The 22,579-nt window shown below is 48.4% G+C and overlaps 1 protein-coding gene across 1 annotated transcript; it reads left to right on the plus strand.

The window, feature by feature from the left end:
• The first annotated feature begins 2,226 nt into the window (after positions 1 to 2,226).
• Positions 2,227 to 22,177, plus strand: LOC140392949 (storkhead-box protein 1-like). The gene is made up of 3 exons (XM_072478748.1): positions 2,227 to 2,374; positions 17,342 to 19,649; positions 21,910 to 22,177. Exons 1-3 carry the CDS (start codon positions 2,242 to 2,244, stop codon positions 22,064 to 22,066), a joined length of 2,598 nt encoding a protein of 865 aa, XP_072334849.1. The 5' UTR covers positions 2,227 to 2,241; the 3' UTR covers positions 22,067 to 22,177.
• The last annotated feature ends 402 nt before the right edge of the window (positions 22,178 to 22,579 follow it).

A 22,579-nucleotide genomic window follows, 5' to 3' on the forward strand; every position in this document is an offset into this window, starting at 1 on the left:
TGAGGCAGAGAGAGAGCATGAATGGGGTAGGGAGGGGAGATCGAGAGTGAAAGGGGTGGAGAGAGCGAGAGAAAAAAAATGGGGAGGAGAGAGAGAGAATGGGGAGGAGGGAGAGAGAGGCAGAATGGGGAGGTGGGAGAGAGAATGGGGAGGAAGGGGAGAGACAGAGAATGTAGAAGACGAGAGAGCGCGAACAGGGAGGAGCGAGCGAGAGCGAGGACTGGGAGGTGGGAGTGTCATGTGAGGGTTCCTATAAGAATTTTTTTTGTCTGATGACATGGGTTCAGTGATGTCATTGTGTGGGTGGAGCTGAGCTGTGGCCCTGTGTTTTTACTGTTTTTAAGTTGGTTTTACTTTCACTTTGAGTTTGAATTGGTTTGTACAACGAAGTTTGAAAGAAGGTTTTTTTTCTATATCTGCATTTTAACTTGAAAAGAAATAGCTGTTTTCTGTAAGGAATTCAAACCTGCTGTTTTGGGAAGGAAACAAGAAGTATCCATACCAAGTCTTAAAGATAGTAAGAGTGCCATGTGCTGGGCCACACCTTTGAAAAGAGTTTCTGGTTTATGCAATCTTGTTATTAAGTTGGAACAGCTTAAGGGGAAAATTTATTGAGGGTTATACATAGAGTACTGTGTGGGGTATTTATGTTTGTAATTGATAAAAATGCTTACTGTGTGTTTATAAAAATGGTAACTAAATTCGTAGAATAAACTTTGTTTTGATTAAAAATGCTTAAGGCCTCTGTTGAATAACACCTGAAAGGCAGGCCCTTGTGCTCGTAACCAAAATAAATAAACAGTTGTAGGTCAGGTGAACTCCAGGTGAACTTTGGAGTTTTCTGAACCCTGGCCCATAGCAAATTGGGCGCTCTTCTGGGATAAAAGTCTATCTTTCTTGATTGGGTTGGCTTAGTGAACTTAAAAACAGTGAGGGGTGAGCATATTTTTTTTGATTTTTAGGTGGTGTATTCCAGTTTAAGTAGGGTGTGGACAATGTTGTGGACAATGGCTCTTTCAGAGGCTCAGAGATTTTTGTGGTGGAGCTGGTCACATGCAGTACCTTACAAACAGAGACTAAAAAAAGGCTCTTAGATTTGGCAAAAATATTGCAGTTAATATTGCCTGATAAACTTCAAAAAGAAGAGGAAATTGCAGTGATAGCTGAGCATTTAAAATTGCCTGAGACACAGTCAGAATCATTGGAAATGGCAAGAATTTAATTACAGATCAAGCAGCTTGAGAACATGAAAAAGAATTAAAGCAGATTGAATCCGACATGGGGGAACAAGAAAGAGAAAGGGAGGTACAGATCAGGGAAAAAGAAAAGGAGAGAGAAGAAAGGGAAAAAGAGAGAGACTTTGAACTTCAGAAAATGGCCATGAAACATGACAGTCAGTTAAAATTGGCGGATGTAAAGAGAAACGTACAGTATGAGGATAGTGAGAAAGAGCATCATAGTCGAAGGCTTGGTGGAGATCTAAATGTCCAAGCATTGTCAAAGTTTGATGAGAAGGAGGTAGAAGCCTTTTTCATTTCATTTGAGAAGGTAGCTAAACAAATGAAATGGCCATAGTACATGTGGCCATGTACAAACAAAGTTGGTAGGTGGAGCTAGTGAAGTGTTGTGCATCACTATCAGAAGAAATATCTGGGACGTAGAAGGAGGTGAAAAAATCCACCTTGGGTGACTGCCGGAGGAAGTGGTTGAGGCAGTGACATTGACAACATTTAAAAGGCATTTGGACAGATACATGGATAGCAAAGGTTAGATGGAATATGGGGTTTGCTTTTTGGTTGGCATAGACCAGTTTGGGCCGAAGGGTCTGTTCTGTGCCATAGATTCTATGATTCTGTGGTCGGGGAGTCTAAAACACAGGGTCACAGTCTCAGGATAAGGATCCAAACTTTTATGACTGAGATGAGAAATTAATTGACTTTAAGAGTTGTAAATTTTGAAATTCTTTACCCCAGAGGGTTGTGGATGTTCCATTGTTGAATATATTTAAGGCTAGGATGGGATTTTGATCTCTGTGGGAATCAAGGACTATGCGGAGCTCAAACAGCCCCAAAGAGTCAGATTTGACTCAAAATATTAACTTTGTTTCTCTCTCCACAAAGGCTTCTAGACCTGCCGAGTATTTCCAACATATTGTTTCCATCGCACACTCCAGCAACCACAGTATTTTGTTTTTATGTTTGCATTATGTTTTGTGTTGTAGGTGATGTGTCCCCAATACCAATGATGCCCATTGCTCAATCCCAGTTTGTTCCCTTGGCAGAAGTGCTTTGCTGTGTTATCTCTGAGATGAACGCGAGTCATAAAATCGTAACGCAAGAAGCCCTGATGGAATATTTAGTCAAGTGCTATTCAGGTAACTTGATTCTCAGGCATATCTTGAATCAGGCCAGTAACTGGTTCCATATACTTCAGCTAGACTCCAGGCCCTTCAAAACCATATTCTCAGCAGATTATTTTCCTCTCCTCCCCAACACCCGCTCCATTTACAAAGAACAAAGAAATGTACAGGAACAGGCCCTTCGGCCCTCCAAGCCCGTGCCGACCATGCTGCCCGACTAAACTACAATCTTCTACACTTCCTGGGTCCGTATCCTTCTATTCCCATCCTATTCATGTATTTGTCAAGATGCCCCTTAAACGTCACTATCGTCCGTGCTTCCAACACCTCTTCCTGTAGTGAGTTCCAGGCACCCACTACCCTCTTGTGTTTAGTAGCACTACTGTATGTAACATGCGTTACTCAATCCAGTTGCGGCAGAGGCTTTCTGCACCTTGATGAAGAAGACTCAAAGTCATCCAGAGGTATTGAAAGGTTTATTGAGTAACAGAATTTAACAACTGCGTGAGTTCTTACTTTAAGATCAATACTAGTAGAAAGGTTACAAGGTTTATGTACAGTAGCTATGTCTGACCACACTAGTAGCCCTGAGCTAGATCTATGCTTCTTATTAACCCTTTATGTACATACCCATGTAAAGATCACTACAATCTGATGATCAGCCAGGCTCAGAACGCAACCACCAGATCGGTCCTCCATTCAGAGTCACTCAATTCAAAGAACAAAGAAAAGTACAGCACAGGAACAGGCCCTTCGGCCCTCCAAGCCTGCGCCGACCATGCTGCCCGTCTAAACTAAAACCTGCACGTCTGGAGTCCGTATCCCTCTATTCCCAACCTATTCATGTATTTGTCAAGGTGCCCCTTAAACATCACTATCGTCCCTGCTTCCACCACCTCCTCCGGTAGCGAGTTCCAGGCACCCTCTACCCTCTGCGTAAAAAAACTTGCCACATACATCTCCTCGAAACCTTCCCCTCACACCTTAAACCTATGCCCCCTAGTAATTGACCCCTCTACCCTGGGAAAAAGCCTCTGAATATCCACTATGCTCCTCTAATTTTGTAGACCTCTATCAGGTCGTCCCTCAACCTCCGACATTCCAATGAGAACAAACCGAGTTTATTCAACCGCTCCCCATAGCTAATGCCCTCCATACCAGGCAACAACCTGGTAAATCTCTTCTGCACCCTCTTTAAAGCCTCCACTTCCTTCTGGGAGAGTGGCGACCAGAATTGAACACTATGCTCCAAGTATGGCCTAACTAAGGTTCTCCACAGCTGCAACATGACTTGCCAATTTTTATACTCAATGCCCCGGCCAATGAAGGCAAGTATGCCATATGCCTTCTTGACTACCTTCTCCACCTACGTTGCCCCTTTCAGTGACCTGTGGACCTGTACACTTAGTTCTCTCTGACTGTCAATACTCTTGAGGGTTCTATCATTCACTGTATATTCCCTACCTGTATTAGACCTTCCAAAATGTATTACCTCACATTTGTCCGGATTAAACTCCATCTGCCATCGCTCCGCCCAAGTCTCCAAACAATCTAAATCCTACTGTATCATCTGACAGTCCTCATCGCTATCCGCAATTCCACCAACCTTTGTGTCGTCCGCAAAACTCACTAATCAGACCAGTTACATTTGCCTCCAAATCATTTATATATACTACGAACAGCAAAGGTCCCAGCACTGATCCCTGTGGAACACTACTCCTCACAGCCCTCCAATCAGAAAAGCACCCTTCCATTGCTACTCTCTGCCTTCTATGATCTAGCCAGTCCTGTATCCATCTTGCCAGCTCACCTCTTGAGCCCGTGTGACTTCACCGTTTGTACCAGTCTGCCATAGAATTTACAGTGCAGAAGGAGGCCATTCGGCCCATCGAATCTGCACCGGCTCTTGGAAAGAGCACCCTACCCAAGGTCAACAACTCCACCCTATCCCCATAACCCAGTAACCCCACCCAACACTAAGGGCAATTTTGGACACTAAGGGCAATTTATCATGACCAATCTACCTAACCTGCACATCTTTGGACTGTGGGAGGAAACCGGAGCACATGGAGGAAACCCACGCACACACGGGGAGGATGTACAGACTATGCACAGACATTGACCCAAGCCGGAATCGAACCTGGGACCCTGGAGCTGTGAAGCCATAGTGCTAACCACTATGCTAACATCCACCAATTCCGTCGCTTTGGTGAACACTGATGCAAAGTATCCATTTAGTACCTCGCACATTTCTATTGGCGCCACACATAGGTTCCCTCCCCTGTCTTTCAATGGGCCAACCTTTTCCCTGGCTACCCTCTTGCTTTTTATGTATGTGTAAAAAGCCTTGGGATTTTCCTTAACCCTATTTGCCAATGACTTTTCGTGGCCCCTTTTACCCTCCTGACCCTTGCTTAAGTACCTTCCTACTTTCCTGATATTCCACATAGGCTTCGTCTGTTCCCAGCCTTCTAGCCCTGACAAATGCCTCCTTTTTCTTTTTGGCGAGACCTACAATATCTTTCACTATCCAAGGTTCCCGAAATTTGCCACATTTATCCTTCTTCCGCACAGGAACATGCCGGTCCTGAATTCCTTTCAACTGACATTTGAAAGCCTCCCACATATCAAATGTTGATTTACCCTCAAATATCCACCCCCAATCTAGGTTCTTCAGTTCCCACCTAATATTGTTATAATTCGCCTTCCCCCAATTTAGCACATTCACCCAAGGATCACTCTTATCCTTGTCCACCAGCACTTTAAAACTTACTGAATTGCGGTCACTGTTCCCGAAATGCTCCCCTACTGAAACTTCTACCACCTGACCGGGCTCATTCCCCAATATCAGGTCCAGTATCGCCCCTTCCCTAGTTGGACTATCTACATATTGTTTTAAGAAGCCCTCCTGGATGCTCCTTTCAAACTGCCCCGTCTAAGCCCCTAGTACTAAGTGAGTCCCAGTCAATATTTGGGAAGTTAAAGTCTCCCATCACAACAACCCTGTTGCTTTTACTCCTTTCCAAAACCTGTCTACCTATCTGCTCCTCTATCTCCCGCTGGCTGTTGGGTAGCCTGTAGTAAATCCCCAACATTGTGACTGCACCCTTCTTATTCCTGATCTCTACCCACATAGCCTCGCTGCCCTCTGAGGTGTCTTCCCGCAGTACAGCTGTGATGCTCTCCCTAACCAGTAACGCAACTCCTCCACCCCTTTTACATCCCCCTGTATCCTGCCTGAAACATCTAAATCCTGGAATGTTTAGGTGGCAATCCTGTCCTTCCCTCAACCAGGTCTCTGTAATGGCAACAACATCATAGTTCTAAGTACTAATCCAAGGGCTAGGTTCATCTGCCTTACCTGTTTTAAAACATATGCACTTCAGGCTACCAGTCCCGCTGTTTTCAGCAACATCTCCCTGTCTGCTCTTCCTCAGAGCCATACTGGCCCTATTCCCTAGTTCTCCCTCTCTTTTTTCACCTTCTGACCTATTGCTCCGGTGCCCACCCTCCTGCCATACTAGTTTAAACCTTCCCGTGTGACACCAGCAAACCTCACGGCCAGGATACTTAAGGCACTCGAGTTTAGATGCAACCCGTCCTTCTTCTATAGGTCACACCTTCCCTGGAAGAGCTCCCAGTGGTCCAGATAACTGAAACCCTCCCTCCGACACAAGTTGTTTCGTCATGTGTTTAGCTGCTCGATCTTCCTATTTCTAGCCTCACTGGCACGTGGCACAGGGAGTAATCCCGAGGTTACAAACCTAGAGGTCCTGTCTTTTAATTTTCTGCCTAGCTCCCTTAACTCCTGCTGCAAGACCTCATTCCTTTTCCTGCCTATGTCGTTAGTACCACAACCGTTGCCTGTTTGCCCTCCCCCTTCAGGATGCCCGCTACTCGTTCAGAGACATCCTGGACCCTGGGACCAGGGAGGCAACATACCATCCTGGAGTCTCTTTCACGTCCACAGAAGTGCCCCTGACTATAGAGTCCCCTCTGACTATTGCTCTTCTGCGCTTTGACCCTCCCTGCTGAACATCAGAGCCAGCCGTGGTGCCACTGCTCTGGCTGCTGCTGTTTTCCCCTGATAGGCTATTCACCCCAACAGTATCCAAAGGGGTATGCCTGTTTGAGAGGGGGACAACCCTAGGGGATTCCTGCACTGACTGCCTGCCCCTTCTGGTGGTCACCCATCTCTCTGCCTGCACCTTGGGTGTGACCACATCTATATAACTCCTATCTATTACGCTTTCCGCCACCTGCTCCGAATTGCCTCCAACTGCTGCTCCAATCGAACCATGCAGTCTGTGAGGAGCCCCAGTTGGGTGCACTTTCTGCAGATGTAGCCATCCGGGACGCTGGAAGCCCCCCGGACCTGCCACATCTCACAGTCCGAGCACTGCACCATTAATAAATTAAATTCAAAAATATATTTTTTAAAAGTTACTCTATGTTTCCGAGCACGAGATTTCTATGATAAATGTAAATGCTAAATACAGTACTCTCCGGTCCCTGGCTTAAATACCCCTCTAAATTCTGATTAAATAATTAATTAATTATGTTTAACAATGTTTAATTTTTAAATTTAGTGCAGATTCCCTACCAGCCAATCAGGTCACTGCTTTCCTGTGATGTCACTTTTCAGTTATTTCTCCCCCAGCCGGAACACTCAGAATATCTATAAGGTAAGTTTAATCACCGACCTGATTCCCGAGTGGTACTCCGGCTCTCTCCCGCTGCCGGAAATGAAGGCCGCTGGAACCTGGGGGCATGTTTAACCACCAACCTGATTCCCGAACAGTACTCCGGCCCTCTCTCTCTCCCACTCCTGGAAATGATGGCCGCCGGAACCTGGGGGTAAGTTTATATCACCTACCTGATTCCCAAGCAGTACTCCGGCTCTCTCTCTCCCGCTCCCGGAAATGAAGGCCGCTGGAACCTGGGGGTAAGTTTAACCACCAACCTGATTCCCGAACAGTACTCCGGCCCTCTCTCTCTCCCACTCCTGGAAATGAAGGCCGCCGGAACCTGGGGGTAAGTTTATATCACCTACCTGATTCCCAAGCTGTACTCCGGCTCTCTCTCTCGCGCTCCCGGAAATGAAGGCCGCTGGAACCTGGGGGTAAGTTGAATCACTGACCTGATTCCCGAGCTGCAATCCGGCTGTCTCTCCCAGAAATGAAGGCCGCTGGAACCTGGGGGTAAGTTTAATCACCGACCTGATTCCCGAGCTGCAATCCGGCTCTCTCTCTCTCTCCCAGAAATGAAGGCCGCTGGAACCGGGGGGCGGGGGTACGTTTATATCACCTACCTGACTCCCAAGCTGTACTCCGCCTCTCTCTCTCTCCCGCTCCTGGAAATGATGGCCGCTGGAACCTGGGGGTAAGTTTAATCACCGACCTGATTCCCGAGCTGCAATCCGGCTCTCTCTCTCCCAGAAATGAAGCCCGCTGGAAACGTGGGGGGGTATGTTTATATCACCTACCTGATTCCCAATCTGTACACCGGCTCCCTCTCTCCCGCTCCCGGAAATGCAGGCCGCTGGAACCTGGGGGTAAGTTTAATCACCAACCTGATTCATGAGCTGCACTCCAGCTCCCTCTCTCTCTCCCGCTTCTGGAAATGAAGGCCGCTGGAACCTGGGGGTAAGTTTAATCACCGACCTGATTCCCGAGCTGCAATCCGGCTCTCTCTCTCCCAGAAATGAAGCCCGCTGGAAACGTGGGGGGGTATGTTTATATCACCTACCTGATTCCCAATCTGTACTCCGGCTCCCTCTCTCCCGCTCCCGGAAATGAAGGCCGCTGGAACCTGGGGGTAAGTTTAATCACCAACCTGATTCATGAGCTGCACTCCAGCTCCCTCTCTCTCTCCCGCTTCTGGAAATGAAGGCCGCTGGAACCTGGGGGTAAGTTTAATCACCGACCTGATTCCCGAGCTGCAATCCGGCTCTCTCTCTCCCAGAAATGAAGGCCGTTGGAACCGGGGGGGGCGGGGGGGGGGGGTGAGTTTGATCACCGACTTGATTCCCAAGCTGTACTCCAGCTCTCTCCCGCTCCCGGAAATGTTGGCCGCTGGAATCTGGGGGTAAGTTTAATCACCGACCTGATTCCCGAGCTGCAATCCTGCTCTCTCTCTCTCTCTGTCTCTCTCTCCCAGAAATGAAGGCCGCTGGAACCGGGGGGTACGTTTATATCACCTAACTGATTCCCAAGCTGTACTCCTGCTCTCTCTCTCTCCTGGAAATGATGGCCGCTGGAACCTGGGGGTAAGTTTAATCACCGACCTGATTCCCCAGCTGCAATCCGGCTCTCTCTCTCTCTCTCTCTCTCCCAGAAATGAAGGCCGCTGGAACCGGGGTGTGTACGTTTATATCACCTACCTGCAGCAGGGGCATGGGAACCTGGATTGTAGTTTTAGGGTAAGGGAGAATGAGAGTATAGAGGTCAGGAGCACAGATTTGACGTCGCAGGAGGGGGCCAGTGTTCAGGTAGGTGGTTTGAAGTGTGTCTACTTCAATGCCAGGAGTATACGAAACAAGGTAGGGGAACTGGCAGCATGGGTTGGTACCTGGGACTTCGATGTTGTGGCCATTTCGGAGACATGGATAGAGCAGGGACAGGAATGGATGTTGCAGGTTCCGGGGTTTAGGTGTTTTAGTAAGCTCAGAGAAGGAGGCAAAAGAGGGGGAGGTGTGGCGCTGCTAGTCAAGAGCAGTATTACGGTGGCGGAGAGGATGCTAGATGGGGACTCTTCTTCCGAGGTAGTATGGGCTGAAGTTAGAAACAGGAAAGGAGAGGTCACCCTGTTGGGAGTTTTTTATAGGCCTCCTAATAGTTCTAGGGATGTAGAGGAAAGGATGGCGAAGATGATTCTGGATAAGAGCGAAAGTAACAGGGTAGTTATTATGGGAGACTTTAACTTTCCAAATATTGACTGGAAAAAATATAGTTCGAGTACAATAGATGGGTCGTTTATTGTACAGTGTGTGCAGGAGGGTTTCCTGAAACAATATGTTGACAGGCCAACAAGAGGCGAGGCCACGTTGGATTTGGTTTTGGGTAATGAACCAGGCCAGGTGTTGGATTTGGAGGTAGGAGAGCACTTTGGGGACAGTGACCACAATTCGGTGACGTTTACGTTAATGATGGAAAGGGATAAGTATACACCACAGGGCAAGAGTTATAGCTGGGGGAAGGGCAATTATGATGCCATTAGACGTGACTTGGGGGGGATAAGGTGGAGAAGTAGGCTGCAAGTGTTGGGCACACTGGATAAGTGGGGCTTGTTCAAGGATCAGCTACTGCGTGTTCTTGATAAGTATGTACCGGTCAGGCAGGGAGGAAGGCGTCGAGCGAGGGAACCGTGGTTTACCAAGGAAGTGGAATCTCTTGTTAAGAGGAAGAAGGAGGCCTATGTGAAGATGAGGTGTGAAGTTTCAGTTGGGGCGATGGATAGTTACAAGGTAGCGAGGAAGGATCTAAAGAGAGAGCTAAGACGAGCAAGGAGGGGACATGAGAAGTATTTGGTAGGAAGGATGAAGGAAAACCCAAAAGCTTTCTATAGGTATGTCAGGAATAAGCGAATGACGAGGGAAAGAGTAGGACCAGTCAAGGACAGGAATGGGAAATTGTGTGTGGAGTCTGAAGAGATAGGCGAGATACTAAATGAATATTTTTCGTCAGTATTCACTCAGGAAAAAGATAATATTGTGGAGGAGAATGCTGAGCCCCAGGCTAATAGAATAGATGGCATTGAGGTGCGTAGGGAAGAGGTGTTGGCAATTCTGGACAGGCTGAAAATAGATAAGTCCCCGGGACCTGATGGGATTTATCCTAGGATTCTCTGGGAGGCCAGGGAAGAGATTGCTGGACCTTTGGCTTTGATTTTTATGTCATCATTGGCTACAGGAATAGTGCCAGAGGACTGGAGGACAGCAAATGTGGTCCCTTTGTTCAAAAAGGGGAGCAGAGACAACCCCGGCAACTATAGACCAGTGAGCCTCACGTCTGTAGTGGGTAAAGTCTTGGAGGGGATTATAAGAGACAAGATTTATAATCATCTAGATAGGAATAATATGATCAGGGATAGTCAGCATGGCTTTGTGAAGGGTAGGTCATGCCTCACAAACCTTATTGAGTTCTTTGAGAAGGTGACTGAACAGGTAGATGAGGGTAGAGCAGTTGATGTGGTGTATATGGATTTCAGCAAAGCGTTTGATAAGGTTCCCCGCGGTAGGCTATTGCAGAAAATACGGAGGCTGGGGATTGAGGGTGATTTAGAGATGTGGATCAGAAATTGGCTAGCTGAAAGAAGACAGAGGGTGGTGGTTGATGGGAAATGTTCAGAATGGAGTACAGTCACAAGTGGAGTACCACAAGGATCTGTTCTGGGGCCGTTGCTGTTTGTCATTTTTATCAATGACCTAGAGGAAGGCGCAGAAGGGTGGGTGAGTAAATTTGCAGACGATACTAAAGTCGGTGGTGTTGTCGGTAGTGTGGAAGGATGTAGCAGGTTACAGAGGGATATAGATAAGCTGCAGAGCTGGGCTGAGAGGTGGCAAATGGAGTTTAATGTAGAGAAGTGTGAGGTGATTCACTTTGGAAGGAATAACAGGAATGCGGAATATTTGGCTAATGGTAAAGTTCTTGAAAGTGTGGATGAGCAGAGGGATCTAGGTGTCCATGTACATAGATCCCTGAAAGTTGCCACCCAGGTTGATAGGGTTGTGAAGAAGGCCTATGGAGTGTTGGCCTTTATTGGTAGAGGGATTGAGTTCCGGAGTCGGGAGGTCATGTTGCAGCTGTACAGAACTCTGGTACGGCCGCATTTGGAGTATTGCGTACAGTTCTGGTCACCGCATTATAGGAAGGACGTGGAGGCTTTGGAGCGGGTGCAGAGGAGATTTACCAGGATGTTGCCTGGTATGGAGGGAAAATCTTATGAAGAAAGGCTGATGGACTTGAGGTTGTTTTCGTTGGAGAGAAGAAGGTTAAGAGGAGACTTAATAGAGGCATACAAAATGATCGGGGTTGGATAGGGTGGACAGTGAAAGCCTTCTCCCGCGGATGGAAATGGCTGGCACGAGGGGACATAACTTTAAACTGAGGGGTAATAGATATAGGACAGAGGTCAGAGGTAGGTTCTTTACGCAAAGAGTAGTGAGGCCGTGGAATGCCCTACCTGCTACAGTAGTGAACTCGCCAACATTGAGGGCATTTAAAAGTTTATTGGATAAACATATGGATGATAATGGCATAGTGTAGGTTAGATGGCTTTTGTTTCGGTGCAACATCGTGGGCCGAAGGGCCTGTACTGCGCTGTATTGTTCTATATGTTCTATGTTCTATGATTCCCAAGCTGTACTCCGGCTCTCTCTCTCCCACTCCCGGAAATGAAGACCGCTGGAACCTGGGGGTGAGTTTAATCACCGACCTGATTCCCAAGCTGTTCCCCGGCTCTCTCTCTCTCCCGCTCCCGGAATTGAAGGCCGCTGGAACCTGGGGGTAAATTTAATCACCGACCTGATTCCCGAGCTGCAATCCGGCTCTCTCTCTCTCCCAGAAATGAAGGCCGCTGGAACCGGGGGGGTGAGTTTAATCACCGACCTGATTCCCGAACTGCAATTCGTCTCTCTCTCTCTCCCTTTCCCAGAAATGAAGGCCGCTGGACCAGTGGGGGGTAAGTCTATATCACCTAACTGATTCCCAAGCAGTACTCCGGCTCTCTCTCTCCTGCTCCCAGAAATGAAGGCCGCTGGAACCTGGGGGCAAGTTTAATCACCGACCCGATTCCCGAGCTGCAATCCGGCTCTCTCTCTCTCTCTCCTGCTCCCGGAAATGAACGCCGCTGGAATCTGGGGGTAAGTTTAATCACGTACCTGATTTCCAAGCTGCAATCCGGCTCTCTCTCCCGTTCCCGGAAATGAAGGCCGCTGGAACCTGGGGGTGAGTTTAATCACCGACCTGATTCCCAAGCTGTTCCCCGGCTCTCTCTCTCCCGCTCCCGGAAATGAAGGCCGCTGGAACCTGGGGGTAAGTTTAATCACATACCTGATTTCCAAGCTGCAAACCGGCTCTCTCTCTCTTCCGTTCCCGGAAATGAAGCCCGCTGAAACCTGGGGGTAAGTTTAATCACCTACCTGATTCCTGATCGGTACTCCGGCTCTCTCTCTCCTGCTCCCGGAAATGAAGGCCGCTGGAACCTGAAAGTAAGTTGAATCATCTACCTGATTACCGAGCTGCTATCCCTGTCCCGCTCCTGGAAATGAAGGCCGCTGGAACCTGGGGGTAAGTTTAATCACCTACCTGATTCCCGAGCTGCATTCCGGCTCCCTCTCGCCCGCTCCTGGAAATGACGGCCACTGGAACTTGGGGGTAAGTTTATATCACCTACCTGATTCCCGAGCTGTACTCTGGCTCTCTTTCTGTCTCTCCCGGAAATGAAGACCGCTGGAACCTTGGAGCTAAGTTTATATCATCTACCTGATTCCCAAGCTGTACTCCGGCTCTCTCTCCCGCTCCCGGAAATGAAGGCCGCTGGAACATGGGGGTAAGTTTCATCACATACCTGATTTCCAAGCTGCAATCCGGCTCTCTCTCCCGTTCCCGGAAATGAAGGCCGCTGGAACCTGGGGGTGAGTTTAATCACCGACCTGATTCCCAAGCTGTTCCCCGGCTCTCTCTCTCCCGCTCCCGGAAATGAAGGCCGCTGGAACCTGGGGGTAAGTTTAATCACATACCTGATTTCCAAGCTGCAATCAGGCTCTCTCTCTCTCCCGTTCCCAAAAATGAAGGCCGCTGAAACCTGGGGGTAAGTTTAATCACCTACCTGATTCCTGATCGGTACTCCGGCTCTCTCTCTCCTGCTCCCGGAAATGAAGGCCGCTGGAACCTGGAAGTAAGTTTAATCACCTACCTGATTCCCGAGCTGTACTCTGCCTCTCTTTCTCTCCCGGAAATGAAGGCCGCTGGAACCTGGGGGTAAGTTTAATCACCGACCTGATTCCCGATCGGTAGTCCGGCTCTCTCCCGCTCCTGGAAATGAAGGCCGCTGGAACCTGGGGGTAAGTTTAATCACCTACCTGATTCCCGAGCTGCAATCCGGCTCTCCTTCTCTCCCGTTCCCGGAAATGAAGGCCGCTGGACTCCTTCCTGATTCCCGAGCTGCACTCCGGCTCTCTCTCTTCCGATCCCGGAAATGAAGGACGCTGGAACCTGGGTGTAAGTTTAATCACCTTCCTGATTTCCAAGCTGCACTCCTGATTCTTCCCCTCGCTCGGAAAATGAGTTGCATCCCAACCTAGGTCAGCCCAAGCTTCTGATCCTCAGTCTTGAGTTCCGGTTCTCCGATTCGTGTTCAGCACCTTGTAGGTTAACTCAGGGTTTGCACAGTTTAAACAGTATTTTAGCTTTGCAAATGTTCCACCAGATCATATCAATACAAATCTGAGTTGCACAGCTGAGAATCAAGACAGCAGGACCATAAAGATCACTTGAGTGTCAATTTCTGCAAACAAACCATGTGTTAATAGGGTCACTTTAATCATTTTAAAGGCTTTGCACCACATGCCTGTTCCAGCTGTTTTCTCTTTCTCAGCATACTCTGCTGCACCCCTTTTGGGGTAGGTTTATGGGGCTTATTGCTTCATGTTCCTCTCTGGGCCTATGGGGGTTACTGCTTCATGTTCCTCTCTCCTTCAAATCCTGCCCAGTCCCCAAAGTTAATTTCCCTCTTGCCTGGTTCTTGGCAATTCTTCCGCCTAACTCTCTATCACTCCTCCCCACCACCCTGCTATTCCTTCACTCCACCTTTACCTCAGTTGTCCCCCAGTCTCTCTATCTCTCACTTCCCCACAATCGCCTCTCCTTGCATCCCACCCCCTACCCCTCAATCCCCCACAACCCCATCCTGTTTCTCCCATGTCCCCACACCACCCTGTCCCCAAATCCCAGACCCCAATCCCGCCCTCACCCCCTGCCCTTCCATGTCCCCACAGCCCCAACCCTCCCTCGCCCTTCCCCACTCCTGTCACCCCCACTCCTTCATTGAAACACTGTCCTTCCCTCATGCCCCATCTCTCCCTCACCTCTGCCAGCCCACCATGCCCTCCCTTCATCACCCCACTCCATTCCTCCCCTACCTTTCCCTCACTTCTCAACCTCTCACCAACTTAACTCTTCCTTGACCCGAGCCCCAGGTCTGCTGCTGTTCCTGTTCTCTGTAAACTATCAGACACTTCAACCAGTTTATAAGCAGAAAGTTTTACCCAGGTGCTAATATTCCTTTACTTATGAGATGAACAAAGGGCAAAACAGGTTTGCAGTTTATTCACAATTCTCTGATTCTTTTTGTAGAATGCCTGCAGCGCAGGAGGAGGCCATTCGGCGCATCAAGTCTGCACCAACCTTCTGAAAGAGCCCCACTCCCCGCCGCAACCCCATAACCTAACCTATACATCTTTGCATACTAAGGGGCAATTTAGCATGGCCAACCCACCTTACCTGCACATCTTTGCACTGTGGAAGGAAACCGGAGCACCTGGAAGAAACCCATGCACCCATAGGGAGAATGTGCAAACTCCACACAGTCACCCAAGGCTGGAATTGAATCTGGATCCCTGGTGCTGTGAGGCAGCATTGCTAACCACTGACACTATGCTGCCTTTTACTGTGGGCGCGATCTAACCAAGTTGGAACAGAGACCCGTGACAGTCATTTAACCAGGTGTTTCACAACGCTCGCAGCGCTGGGAAACACTACGCTATATATTGGATCTCTGTTTCAATTCAGGGCCTCAGCGGGGATCTCCCACAGAGGCTGCACTTAGCTCTGTTTCCTGCACTGAGGAGCTCCGCTTGCCAGAACTCCTCAGTGCAGGAAGAGATTGGGATCCCGTTTTTAAATGATCTCTCAACCCCCCCCCCCCCGCCCCCCGCACGACACCCGAACCCCCACAATGCCTCAACTCATCAATAAGGGGCCGCCATGCACCACACCTCACGTGTACAGGACACTCCTCGGCCTGATCCCTGCTGCGGGCAAGTTGCCATCTGGGCACCTTTGCACTGCCAGCCTAGCACCGTTGCATGCCACCTGGACACCCTAGCAGTGCCAGGTTGGCACTCAGGTCAGGCTGGCAATTCCAGGGTGCCCAGGTGACACCAGCAGTGCCAGAGTGCCACACTGCCTAGAGGGAAGCACCTAGGAGCCTCCAATCCCCTTGGTGACCCCCACAAGCGCTTGTCCAAGGTCTCCAAGGTGAAGGGGTTAGAGCCCAACACCTCTGGTAGATTTGGGGAGTGCATATTAGAGTGAGACCAGCTGAATTACTGTAATATGCAGATCTGCAAAATACTGATCCCACCTATAATATTCGTGATTCAGATCGTGACATCTTGCAAGATCGCATTAAATCTTCTGAGGCATGGCAAGCCAGGTTAGAACATAGAACGATACAGCGCAGTACAGGCCTTTCGGCCCACGATGTTGCACCGACATGGGAAGTCAAAAAACAAAAGCCATCTAACCTACACTATGCCATTATCATCCATATGCTTATCCAATAAACTTTTAAATGCCCTCAATGTTGGCGAGTTCACTACTGTTGCAGGTAGGGCATTCCACGGCCTCACCACTCTTTGCGTAAAGAACCTACCTCTGACCTCTGTCCTATATCTATTACCCCTCAGTTTAAGGCTATGTCCCCTCGTGCTAGCCATTTCCATCCGCGGGAGAAGGCTCTCACTGTCCACCCTATCTAACCCCCTGATCATTTTGTATGCCTCTATTAAGTCTCCTCTTAACCTTCTTCTCTCTAACGAAAACAACCTCAAGTCCATCAGCCTTTCCTCATAAGATTTTCCCTCCATACCAGGCAACATCCTGGTAAATCTCCTCTGCACCCGTTCCAAAGCTTCCACGTCCTTCCAAAATGAGGTGACCAGAACTGTACGCAATACTCCAATCCTGTAGATCCTGGTAGAGGGATATCCCGGCATCTGCTGGCCATGCTGCCTTTTGGGTAACTAATTTATTTGGGTATTACGAGCTTCAACATTACTCCCACAAAACATGTTTCAGACTTACAGCTGGGCTTTAGATATTACCCGAACCTAGTGAAGGTGGCTGGCCAGGCTATAATCACTCGATGCGGATACCTTCTCTGAGCCAAGAGCTTCTTCTTGCGCTGGTTTGCCTGAGAGACACCCAGGCTATTGTTGATTATCTGTTCTAATGTTCCTTCTTTTAGACTGGTTATGCGAGCACTGAGTCATACGTACACGCCTATATCTGGCCAGAGTTCAATTGTCCCATCCAGACTTAAACTCATTAATGGGAATAAACAGGATACTCCTATTTAACCAGGGTGATTTAATTGAGATCCATTGTCCCCTATGTGGTGTAGTGGTTAGCACTGTTGCCTCACGGCGCCGAGATCCCAGGTTTGATCCCGGTTCTGGGTCACTGTCCGTGTGGAGTTTGCACATTCTCCCCGTGTTTGCGTGGGTATCTCCCCCACAACCCAAAGATGTGCAGGGTAGGTGGATTGGCCACGCTAAATTGCCCCTTAATTGGAACAAATTAATGGGGTACTCTAAATTTATGAAAGAAAAAGATCCATTGTTCTCTTAAACACTCTTGTATGGCCAGCTATTAGCCCATTATGGAGTCTAATGGTCTCTTTGTTTGCCTTATGCCCTGCTGAAAAGTTGATCACCTGTATCCGGAAGATGGTTACATATTCATAGCATGGTCTTTGTCCTTTTGAGTAAATGTGATACCTATTGTGAGTGGGTAATCACAAAGTCCAGATAGTGATAATGAGTTTCTATGTTGCCTTGAGTGCTCTTGCAGACAGCCAATATCGATTCCAGCCAGTGCCTCATTTGGCAGTTTCTGTTTCTGGCCTATGTGTTTTTCCCCTTGTCAGCATGTTTCCAGTACCACATTGTCTTCCTAATTCATGCTTTTAATATTGTAGGTATAGCTACACCATCTCAGGAAATTCTACATAATGCTCTGGGCTCGTTAATTCAGGAGAGGAAGATTTATCACACTGGAGAAGGCTATTTCATTGTCACTCCACACACTTATTTCATTGCTGGTAACAGGGGGGAACAGAATTACCCATGGGTGCTGTGTGAGGAGCATGCCACCGCACTTGCTCATGTGACATACCTGGTGAGTGTGAAGAACTATGATGAGCCAGTGAAGGAGGAGAAATTCCTTCCTGATGGAGCCCCTCACTGCAAGTCCTGCCACTGCTTCCGTCAGCAAGAGGTGGAGAAACAGCAGTCAGAGCAGTGGCTCTCCATGAAAGAGATCCCAGGCCAGAGGAACTGCAAGGAGCACAAGCCCTCAATTCAACACAGGGCTACCTCTACATCGGTTGGGCCCCAGGGGAGTGAGCGAGGCAGGATTAAAGAGAAACAAAATCACATCCGAAAGTTTGGCCTCAGCCTATTCCGGCGCAAGACAAAGAATGAGGGCACCAAGAGAACGTATGGGACTTTCTCAGCTCAGTTCCCGCCAGAGGAATGGCCCGTTCGTGACGAGAGCAGCCTGGGCAACATTCCCCGGGATGTGGAGCACCAACTCATCAAACGCATCAATCCTGAGCTCACTGTCGAAAACTTGGTCAGGCATACTCTGCTGATGAAGAAACTGGGCAGAGAGAACACTGACCTGTATCACAACACAAGCTCAATGGAACAGCTGATCAGCAAACACAGGCATCATTCTAAAAGCAGCTGGCAAAAGGCACTGGTTGGACCACAGCAGCAGCGGAGAGCACAGTCCAGCAGGGAAAAGAAGAGGCTGAAGCATAGGGGTTCACTGCAAACGAGTGAGGGTCTGCTGAAAACTAAGAGTGACCCAAGGACGAAGGAGATGGCCAATCCCAGAAGGAATGAGGGAGAGCAAAAGCTGCCTGAAAAACCAAATATCCAGCCCTGCAGGAGTAGCAACCCAACCCGACATTTCTACAAGAACAGAGTCAACAATTCTTTATCCAAAGTATCCTCAGTCGAACACCATCACGCTCAATATACTATCATCAATAGCCTGGGGACTGAGGGGTATCACAGGGTGGGGAGGAGGTCACAGTCCCGAGACTCCTCTACCAGGGTATGTGGTGCAGTCTCAGTGAGGGAGAGAGCTAAGGACAGGATCCAAATCAATGCTGTTTGCAATATCAGGCCAAGTGAAGCAGATTCTAAAGACCAGCCTCAAAGCTGTGCTGTTACGACAGAAAGCCAAGACCGGACTTACAGACGCCATCATATCCCCGCTAGCTGTCAAACACATGATTACCCAAGCAAAAGCCAAACCCCTGTCTCATCCACAGGTGATCACATTTCAAACCACACACATTCTCCTGGCCAGGCTGCAAGGAAATCTGACCTGCAGGAGAGAGAGGAATGTGTCAATGTGACAGAGCACGAAGTAAGCCACAACTATGGGGATGATTCTGTGCCTCAAATCTGGCGAGATTGGCCTCTCAAACAGGCCTGGAATCCTGCTATCCCTACCACAGCGAACTCTGGGAGTGTGGAGATGCTCCTGAACCAGTCTCATCCACCCAGGACACAGCTAATGTACCAAGTGGAAGCCTGCCAGTCAGAGAATGGAGCAGTCAGACAATCAGATACTGATGGAGGACAGAGCGCAACCTTTACTGATGAGGACCAGACCCTGTACCAAAGAGAGCTTGATGAGGATGATGCGTGCAGCTCACTTTACCTCAATGATGATGCTGAGTTCACAGTGTGCAACCAGTTACCCACAACCCTGCCTGGCCTCGGCTGTTCCAATAATCCTGGTAGTGAAGGTGTGCCAGCAGTGCTGTCTAATGAGAGCTGGCTTTTAACCAAAATTCTGCTGCAAGAACAGCAAACTGAAACCTGTGCGTTTAGTGAACAGCAAGTGGCCAGCTGGGTAGAAGTGAACAATAACAGTTTGGGGCAATCCAAGCCTTTCTGTGGGAAGGAGTTCTGCACAGAGCTCCTGGTGAACAGTATATTTGATTACTGTGATGCAACAGGCCCTGACTCTGGACCAGAGAGTCCCCGAAACATGAGGAATAAAGGCATCAGAAGCCATGCCAACCAGGAAAACTGGGCTGTGCACCAAGGAATGAAAGCTCAACTGATGAGAAACTTGGAGCGAAACCTGGGATTTCTTCACTCCCACAATAATGCACTATTGCAAACAAGTCATGACGAGAACACTCATCTGGAGGTGCTGGAGAACCACAGCATTACTGGCGATAGTGGTATCGATTCACCACGGTGAGTATTCAGGGAGTCTGAAACTGAGGGGTCCCACTGGGGTCGGGATCAGAAGGGATGCCACTGTGGCGAGATTGGAAGGGTCTCGCTGGAGTCAGGGACCTGACTGACGGACAACATAATCAAAAACAGATTCTCGGGTCGTGATCACATTGTTGTTTGTGGGACCTTGCTGTGTGACAATGGCTGCCGTGTTTCTGACATTGGAACAGTGACCACATTCTAAAATGTGGCTGTAAACCACATTGGGACTTCCTGAGATTTGAAAGGTGTTATATAAATCAAGTCTAATTATTTTCCAATTAATTGTGAGAAGGAAATAAGCAAGGAAATATACAAGCCCATTACAGAAACACAAGGAGCAAATGTTCTGTTCTTTTGACGAAGTGTCAACTCAGGCAGGAAAAGCCTGTGGGCTCCACTGCTGACTTTTCTGGTCACATCTTTGACACCTTGTCAAAGTCCTGAAGGTGGGTCCCACAATGTCATGTTGGCGGGACAGCATGAACCTCTGAATGAACCACTCAGCCAGCAACTTCAGTCTTCATGAGAATTTTAAAGACCACGCCAATCTAAACAAAAGGGTCCCAGGAATGCAGCCCCACCATGCATATGCCCCCCCCCCCCCCCCCCCCCTGCCGGGAATTCCCCCATAGACATAGGGAGCATTCCCCCCAGGGAGCATTCCCCCCCCCCCCCATAGATACTGCCCCCCCCTTTGAAGGGTTCCCCACTCCCACGCACGCAGCCCCCCTTGAGGTAATCCATCCCCTCATGGACACAGGGAACCCTTCCCTGCCATGCACACAGCCCCTCCCCAGGAAATTCCCTGCCAATGGACACAACGAACCCCCACAGACCTCCCCATTGGAAACCCTCCTCCATGGAGTTCTCCCTGGCAGTGCCCAGGCACCAGGGAATAAGCTGTTGTAAATCACACCAACGAGAGGGGAAGGGGGGATTATCCAATGTGTGTGCATAGGGAGGGGAAGCCAACTAATGTTATCACAGTGCATGCTAATGGCAGGAACCCTATTATGTCATCGGTGGGGAGTGGGGGGGGGGGGGCGCCAACCGGAACGGGAAATTTCAATGATGTAAAAGCCAGTTGGGGAATCCTGCCCCATTCCCGCCAATTGAAAATGGGGGCGGAAAATCCCCCCCTCAATAACTTTGCCAATATGATAATGTGGGTTCAATTATCCCAATAAAGACTGGGGAGTAATAGTATTAAGGAAAACAAGGAAGGTATACGCGTATGGAGAACTTTCTCGATCGGTGTGTTCCTGCTCAATGTGGAAGAAACAGTGTTGGACCTAGTTTTAGGGAATGAAGTGGAGCAAGATAGACACTTGAAAATATCATATTACTATTACAGGAATGGCAGCTCAGCACTCAATTTTTCCGGCAGGATGTAGAGGAAGATAAAAAGTGGAAGAAATATCGGTAAAAGAAAGTCACCACTGTGCTTGGGATGATATGCTAGAAAGATCATTAAATGAAACCAGATGAGTTGAACAGAGGAACTAAAAAAATGTAGGCCCACCAGCAGTCAGAGAGATAGAGGTTGGGATTTTGCGCCTGCATTTGCCACGACAAACGGCGACATGGGCACAAAATCCCATGAGAGTCAGAATACAAGAATCTCGCCGATGAGATCTCGTTTTCAGACTTTCTACACCCTCTGCCAGTGATGTAATGAGGTGTGCCCAAAAAGGTTGGGAACCTCATTTAAATAAATTATGATATGACGAAAGAGCTTCCCACGGCATGTTCCTCCACATTGGGATCTCCCCGCAACATCAGCGAGGTTAACAACAGGTTTTTAAAAATAGGGACCAGGCAGAGGGAACCCGCCAAGGGCGTACAGGTAAGTAGAAGCCCCAGGGTGAGAGGGACACGCCCAGGCTGTTGCACATAGTTAAGAATAAATATGAGTGGCAGATTTCCTTCCCTAAGGGACATGAATGAACCAGATTGGTTTTCACAGTCGATACAGGTTCACCATTACTGAAACTAGCTTATTCCTGGAATTCGCTGCCTGAAAGGATGATGGAAGCAGATTTAATTCTAATTTTCAAAAGAGAATTGGAGATGTAAAAACGTTCAGGGCCGGGAGGGAAGAATATGGGAGTAGGACTAATTAGATGGACTAATTAGAGAGGACTAATTGGATAGCTCTTTGAAAGAGCTGGAACAGACGAGATATGCCTCTATGACAGCGACAGAAATGATCAATCTTTAATGTGGACTTTTCCAGGACCCGAGTGAGTTTGGCATCAAGCAACTCAATTGGTTTGGACAGCTTGAAGCGACGGGGCTTGATGCAGAGTTATGGAACCCTGAACAGCACTGAGCGGAGTGGGCTTTTATCCCAATATCCCTTGTTGCAGCTCACCCCAGTGATGAATGTTTGATTAACGGCTGTGCCCTCTGGCCTAGAAATGTAAAGTATCATGGCTTTTGTGTGTTCTAAATTGTGAATGAGTTATGGATATCACAGCTTTTATAAAAAATATTGTATACTTGTAGCCTTTGAATTATTCCCATTTGAGGACAGTTCTTTTTCCTTTCTCGTTCCTAGGATGTGTGTATTTCCGGCAAGGCCAGCATTTATTGCCCATCTCTAATTGTCCCTGTGTACCAGTTTTGATAATACAAATGGCTGGGCCATTTGAGGGCATGTGTATGAAATCCCTTCCAGGCCAGACTGGGAAAGGACATTAATGAAGCAAATAGGTTTTTGTGACAATCCAATATTTTCATGCTCACCATTACAGATTCCAGCTTTTCATTCCAGATTTTATTGAATTAACAGAAATTAAGCTGCACGATTGCTATTATGGGATTTGAATTTATGGTCTGGATTCTCTGCTTTGCGACACCGAAAACATGAATCGTGATCGGGCGGCCCCGTAGGTTATCCAAAA

This window comes from Scyliorhinus torazame, chromosome 16 (genome assembly GCF_047496885.1).
Source record: "Scyliorhinus torazame isolate Kashiwa2021f chromosome 16, sScyTor2.1, whole genome shotgun sequence".
Classification (NCBI taxonomy): domain Eukaryota; kingdom Metazoa; phylum Chordata; class Chondrichthyes; order Carcharhiniformes; family Scyliorhinidae; genus Scyliorhinus; species Scyliorhinus torazame.

Excerpts from the sequence above, each read along its gene's own strand:
- LOC140392949 (XM_072478748.1), top strand. The coding sequence starts at position 2,242 with ATGATGCCCATTGCTCAATCCCAGTTTGTTCCCTTGGCAGAAGTGCTT. Across the intron at positions 2,375-17,341 it reads TTTAGTCAAGTGCTATTCAG|GTATAGCTACACCATCTCAG; the intron begins GTAACTTGATTC and ends TTAATATTGTAG. Across the intron at positions 19,650-21,909 it reads AGTGGTATCGATTCACCACG|GACCCGAGTGAGTTTGGCAT; the intron begins GTGAGTATTCAG and ends GGACTTTTCCAG.